The following is a 6,475-nucleotide window of genomic DNA, read 5'->3' on the forward strand; positions in this document are numbered from 1 at the left end:
TGTTTCACTTAGAGCTACATTCTTTCATGGCCCACTGGGGAACATGACACTTTCTCCTCAGACCTTCAGAAATGAAAGAATCAAAGCCTCAGGCAACTGCAACTCAGACTCACTGAGCACAACAGTTACTGCACATGCATGTCCCAGCCTGTCAGAAAGCACATACGGCATAACTGCCCAGTGATGCAGCAGCAGTGACCTGCAGGGTAAGCATATATTGTTATGTGTAAATCACAGATGATTTACAACACATTCCTCTGTGTTTTAGGCATGCCATAAAACCTTCATGAAGCCAAAGAACCATAGTGCCCCCAGATGGTAAACATTTAACAATATAGTATATAGCTGTACAGTTAGAGCACTTGAAGTAGTGTGTATGACAGCTACTCTTGATATACTGTAGTACAAAATTATATTGTGTGCTCAAAGTGAAAAAAAAAAAAAGATATTATCAATTTATCCATGTCAAGGCAGAGAACTGTATTGCCTTTTCTCTCTGTATAAGAGTAGCCAAGTAAGGAGGTGGGGTTGGGGTTTGTATTTCACATGATTTCTTTCTTTCTTTCTTTGTTCTTAATGCCATTAAAGTATGGGTGGAAAGAGTCTGGAAACAGAGGAATTGAATGTGATCTTAATCCCTGACTAAGGGGGATTAGTATCAGAGTATGCTGATTGCGCACATTTAAACAGTCTAAACTATATTCAGTTCGGTAAGAGACCATATACTACTTTACATAAATCTTTACATACTTTACATACTGCTTTACATAAATCTCAGTGTGTGACTGTGTGTTTTTCTGTGTTACCTGAAACCGGCTTTTAATTACATATATTTTAATACTGTGTTCAGTTTTGGATTTATGTGTGAATTTTTAACATTCTGAGTAACAATAATAAAGATTTTTACATTGTTACAAAAAGATTCTATTTTAAAAAATGTTTGCTCCTTTAAACTTTTGATTCATCAAAAACTCTAAAAAATAAAGGAAAAAAAGAACAAAATGTATCACACTTTGCACAAAAACATTAAGCAGCAGAACCATTTTCAGCAATGACAATAGTAAGAAATGTTTTTTTAGCACCAAATTAGCATATTAGAATAATTTCTGAAGGTTCATGTAACACTGAAAACTGGAGTAATGGCTGCTGAAAATTCACCTTTGCCATCACAGGAATAATATTCAATTAAAAATATTTACTTATTCATATTTTTTATTCCATTAAAAAAATTATTTACTTATTACTTATTATATTTTCTTAAAATATCTCACAATATTTCAGTTTTCACTGTATTTTTTAAACAAATAAATGCAGTCTTGTTAGTTATTATGGAGACTTCTTTCTGAAACAAAAAATCTTACCAACCCCAAACATTTAAACAATAGTGTAATTTATTGCTATTTTCCAAAACATGAGTACAGCAATAATCTGATGTTATGTATTGCTTCTATTATAAATGTTAAGGTTTTTACCAAACATGAAAACAACACGTAAAAGACTAGGACATTTACTGACCTGGAAAAGAAATTAAATGACATAGACATTTATTAACAAACAAAATAACTATTTTCAAGTATATTTTTATTTTTTCTTTAAGTGAATTCAGATTCATTAATAATCCATTATCTATTTTGATGATGCCACCTGTTTTATCCTCACTTGGCCATGAAGGTGGATACACATGGATGGTAGTAGAGGCCAGATCAAATCAGAGTGGACCAGACAATTTCTTACAGTTCTCTCACCGAAAATGTAATTTGTGTATCAGATGGGTTGTTTCATCACCTTTAATCGTTTTGATCACCATTGTCACCCTCAGATTCAGATGAGGTGGGTTTATGCTTTGATTTAGCTTTCTTGGCATTCTTTTGTTGCCCCGCTGGCTTTGGGCAGGGCTGCAGAGCCTGTGAGATATCTGTCCATGTCCAGCGATCCTCCTTCAATGCGTGCTCTTCCAGGGTGAACTGACCCTGCTTGGTCCGAGTGAGTTCCTTGATGTGAGCACCGGATGACAGAGCTGCGGGGGTACAGGGGTGAAAATCAGATTATTATTTCAGGTAAATTAAATGTTAATGTTTGAGGGTAGTATTACAAGAAATAAATATCTCTAGAGTGTTACCTTTTGCAAGATCATCAACCAAGCTTCTGACATAAAACCCACCTCCACACTCAACATCTGTAAATGCAAAAAGTAGATTTAAATTTAATGAAAAAGATGAACTAAAGCTGTTCAGCATGACATAATGATTTTATGGGAAAAAAATGTTTTCTAACATAGTGCACTCCAAAATGAAAATTTACTCACCCTCCAGCCATCCAAGATGTAGATTAGTTAGTTTTTTCACTGAAACAGATTTGGAGAAATGTAGCATTACATCACTTGCTCACCAAAGAATCCTCTGCAGTGAATGGGTGCCGTCAGAATGAGAGTTTAAACAGCTGATGGAAGCATCACAATAATCCAAAAATGATCGACACTTCAATCCAGACACAACTCCAGTCCATCAATTAATGTCTTATGAAGTGAAAAGCGAAAACAAAACATTTCTAAACAAATATGTCAGTGGACTCTGAGGTGGGAGGACAACAGGGGATGGCCGTTTTCACCAGAGGAAGCATTTTTATGGATTATGAGCACATATTTTGATTAGAAGCAATGGTTTAAAGCTAAAACACCTTAATGATGGGCTTGTTTCTTACAAGCATGCAGCTTTGCACCTCACTAGATGTTAATTGAAGGACTGTGGTCTCTCATTCTGACAGCACCCATTCACTCCAGACGATCAATTGGTGACCAAATGATGCAATGCAAAATTTCTCCAAATCTGTTTGATGAAGAAACAAACTCATCTACGTCTTGGATTACCTGAGGGTGAGTATATTTTCAGGGAATTTTTTTTTATTTTTGGGTGAATTATTTCTTAAACTCTCTAAATACAGTATTAATGAAATTGTACAAGAAAACACATTTACCATTCATTAATACTTATCATATAATGTCTTTCCAAATTTAGCATATAAATGACAAACCTATGGTGAAATATGGCGGGCTGAAGTCCTGTAAAGAGAGACTGTACACTGTGACTGGACGTGCAGGTTTAGCCTCAACCTCTTGACCTTGCTTGAGCAGGACAGACATGCGCTGGCCATCCTTCTTCAGGGCTGAATATCTTTAAATGCAAACATCAGATTTTCTATGACGTCAAGAAACATAATTCATTTAGACGTCTATGAAGAGTGTATTGTGTATCAAGCAAAACAAATTGACTTACAGAGGTGGAACCTGCATAATTTCACCCGTAAACTGCCTCAGCTCCTCCTCAAAAGCCTCTTTTGTGATGTGATCTGGGAAAAACAAGCACTAATCTTTATAGACTGACTTCTGTGAAATATCCATTCCCTCATCACAAGCGCAGCCACAAAATCATAATTCTTCTCACCATAACTCTTCTCTTCAACAACATTTCCTGTGACGTCAAGCGTATCAGTTGCTTTGCCTAACTCTGCAACAGCTCTGTATTTCTAGAATCAAATGTTACAGTAATAAAACATGTGGATGACAAATGTAGAAAGACACACAAACATGTTATGACCCAGAAAATACTTACCTTTGATCCTGCAAGCATCGTGGTGAGCATCTTTGTTCCTTCACCAATTCCAACCACTGCAAAACATTAGGTTAAGTAATATTCTTACATATTTTATATTATTTCATATTCTTGAAGCAAAATCCCTTAACTGACATGTTTTCTTTCATTTTCTTTCATACTTGTTTGCATTTGTACATTTCAATTACAAGATTATATTTAAACGCTGTTTTCTCAAAATAAGCTTTTTTTTTTCTCTCAGTTCTAAATGTTTTTACAGAGGGGTTTGTTTGTATCATTTGTATGATTAGAACATATTATTATTCAGAACATGGTGACATTTGTGTAATAAAAAGTGAAAAAAAGAGTATATATATGTATATATATATATATATATATATATATATATTATGTTACCAACATAAAACAAGAATCTGGCTTTATCCAATTATCCAGTTTCCATTTCTGTTCTAAAACGTTCTGTGCAAATTATTGTATATGCATATTGAGTATTTAATTAGATAATCAGAAAGTGTGTAATAAATAAATACATAAATGTTTAATGTTTTTAAGTACTTTGATTAATCAACAAGGGAAGTAGCCTTATGATGGTTAAAATTGTGTTATGTCATTGCTGGTAAGACTTCACCAGTGCCCATGGTGTAAATTTTTGTTTGTATAATGTTTCACAATAGAAGAAGATACTTGATTACATTACCAAGTACACCAGAAGCATTGCTGTCCAGGGTGCCACCATGGCCAATTTTTAAAGGTTGCTTCTTCCTTTTGCGAGGATTGGGATTTGCAACACCTGCCTCTGTGTAAGGATAAAGTCGTTACACAATAAAAAGTATTCTGATAATTACTTTAGGAGTGATTATTTCATTCCCCAATGCAAAGGACTGACATCTACTGCTAAGAATGAATCTCAAGAGGCCCTTAAAAGAACAGAAATTAATAACGCACCTACCTTTTAAAAGCGCCTTCTTCAGCACGTTTAACACATCCGCGGAGGTGGGACCCTGTTTCTTATAAATGGCAAATATACCATTTAAAGACTGCAATTTGGCTAGCGAACTGTTCTGTACAGCCATGCTTGTTGTTATCGGCGCGAGATGATGATATCATTCGTGTGCAGGTATTGTAGTTCTTTCAAGAGTGACCGTTTGTTTGGGTCAGTTAGTTATGATAAGCACCTTCAAAATGGCCATAAAATCACCCTCAGTTGGAATTGCAATATTTAATATTGCCAGAGCGGATTCATTCCCTGTATTCCACCTAAAACCCTGCTGCATCACTAATCTGTATCAAATCCTGCTGCATCACTCAGATCGCAATTATATGTCACTTACTGGCCACTGAACGCTGCTCCGGTATAAAGTTCGCAAATGCAGGTAGGATCAGTTTCCCATAGCAAATCTTAACTATAACTTAAATGCGAAAGCTGACTCTAGATCAGCTGTGGCGGACAACTTTTATATTACATTGCCTGCGTGCACAGAGAAAACTGGGCCTTTGTCATAATATAATTGTATGCTTTCTTATATAAGCATTTTCGTCCTTCGTATTTTACTAACTCGTATAAAAGCAAATCTACCAGCATAAAAAAATATTATAGAGTGATAGGCTACATTATTCAAATAAAGGCGTCGAAGATTGTACCTTTAAAGTTCACAGTAAAATATTGAACCACATGATGGCGACATTTACCCACTATTACTGAAGAAGTATAGACAACAAAACAATGTGTCGGATGTTTGTTATATTTTCACATATCAATTAGGCCTATATAATAAGGATTATGAATACGTATTATTATTAAAGTAGCCTAGTATTAGAATAAGTAGGCTATTATGCAATTAGACTAATATTGTGTTAGCCTACTAATAGAGGGTTTATTTATTATTATAACAGTATTATTATAATGCTGTTTATTAATGCATTTTTAGAATGGTCCATTTGGTTACACTTTACTTGAAGGGGTGTGCATAAGACTGACATAATGATACATTAACCAAGTGCGATCTTTTATAAATGTACACACTAGACAAATCACAGTGATTTTAATCTTCGAAAAGGAAGGGTCTAAAAAGATAATATAAAATATAAAAACTTAAAAAGCAATATCACAATCTGTTAAAGTCAGAAAAACAGTAGTTACTATTAAAGCAGGAGTGGCTAGCCAAAATATAACTGCTTCAGCTGTAACTGTAGCCACATACCGTAGCAGTCAGTTTATCTTTCAGGACACGCCCATTGTGTAAGCCTCGGGTTCCCGTTATTCAGTCGCGCTTTGTAGTGATCACTGATGCCGAGCGCCAGAGCTGCTCCGCTGCTCATGGACATACAGCTCGCACACTTTCTGCTTTTCTGAAGTCGGGGACCTGTGTTTTGGATTGAAAGGCACATTGGCGACCACCGTCATTTTATTTCAGGAGGAAAATCCACAGTTTTCTTACTGCATCATGTCAACAAGAGGTAACCAGTTTTTATGTAATTTTAAAAAGGCATGTTCTAATTTTCGAGGACAAATGTCTTATTCATACGTAGCCTACTCAAAAGAGGTCAGTCTATCTGACACGAGTTTTATTCTGCTGAGAATGAAGCTACCTTTAACTTGAGACGCGATGAGACTGTCATGTCTCTACACCTGTCCTGAAACAGTTGTTTTTGCATATGTCAAATCTGACAACTACATGTGAGTTAAACTAGTAATGCTACATGCATTATCGTAGTAGCCTACTTAACTATAAAAACGTAGTAGCCTATTAATTTGCTTTTTTCTGCTTCTGATGTGTAGGCTATTAAAATGGAATTTTGATTTTTTTTTTGATGCATTAACACAATTTGTGTAAAAAAAAAAAAAGTTTGGGAGACAGTTTTGGCGA

General features: G+C 35.2%; 1 protein-coding gene across 1 annotated transcript; it reads right to left on the reverse strand.

Annotated features, from left to right (window-relative positions):
• Positions 1 to 1,590: 1,590 nt before the first annotated feature.
• On the reverse strand, positions 1,591 to 4,881 carry LOC107702428 (probable tRNA pseudouridine synthase 1). Its single transcript, XM_016504750.1, has 8 exons — positions 4,558 to 4,881; positions 4,306 to 4,404; positions 3,609 to 3,664; positions 3,441 to 3,522; positions 3,273 to 3,345; positions 3,031 to 3,170; positions 2,120 to 2,176; positions 1,591 to 2,017 (listed from the first exon to the last, which is right to left on the reverse strand). Exons 1-8 carry the CDS (start codon positions 4,679 to 4,681, stop codon positions 1,788 to 1,790), a joined length of 861 nt encoding a protein of 286 aa, XP_016360236.1. The 5' UTR covers positions 4,682 to 4,881; the 3' UTR covers positions 1,591 to 1,787.
• Between the last annotated feature and the right edge of the window lie 1,594 nt (positions 4,882 to 6,475).

This window comes from Sinocyclocheilus anshuiensis, unplaced genomic scaffold, assembly GCF_001515605.1.
Source record: "Sinocyclocheilus anshuiensis isolate Anshui unplaced genomic scaffold, SAMN03320099.WGS_v1.1 scaffold190, whole genome shotgun sequence".
Lineage (NCBI taxonomy): Eukaryota > Metazoa > Chordata > Actinopteri > Cypriniformes > Cyprinidae > Sinocyclocheilus > Sinocyclocheilus anshuiensis.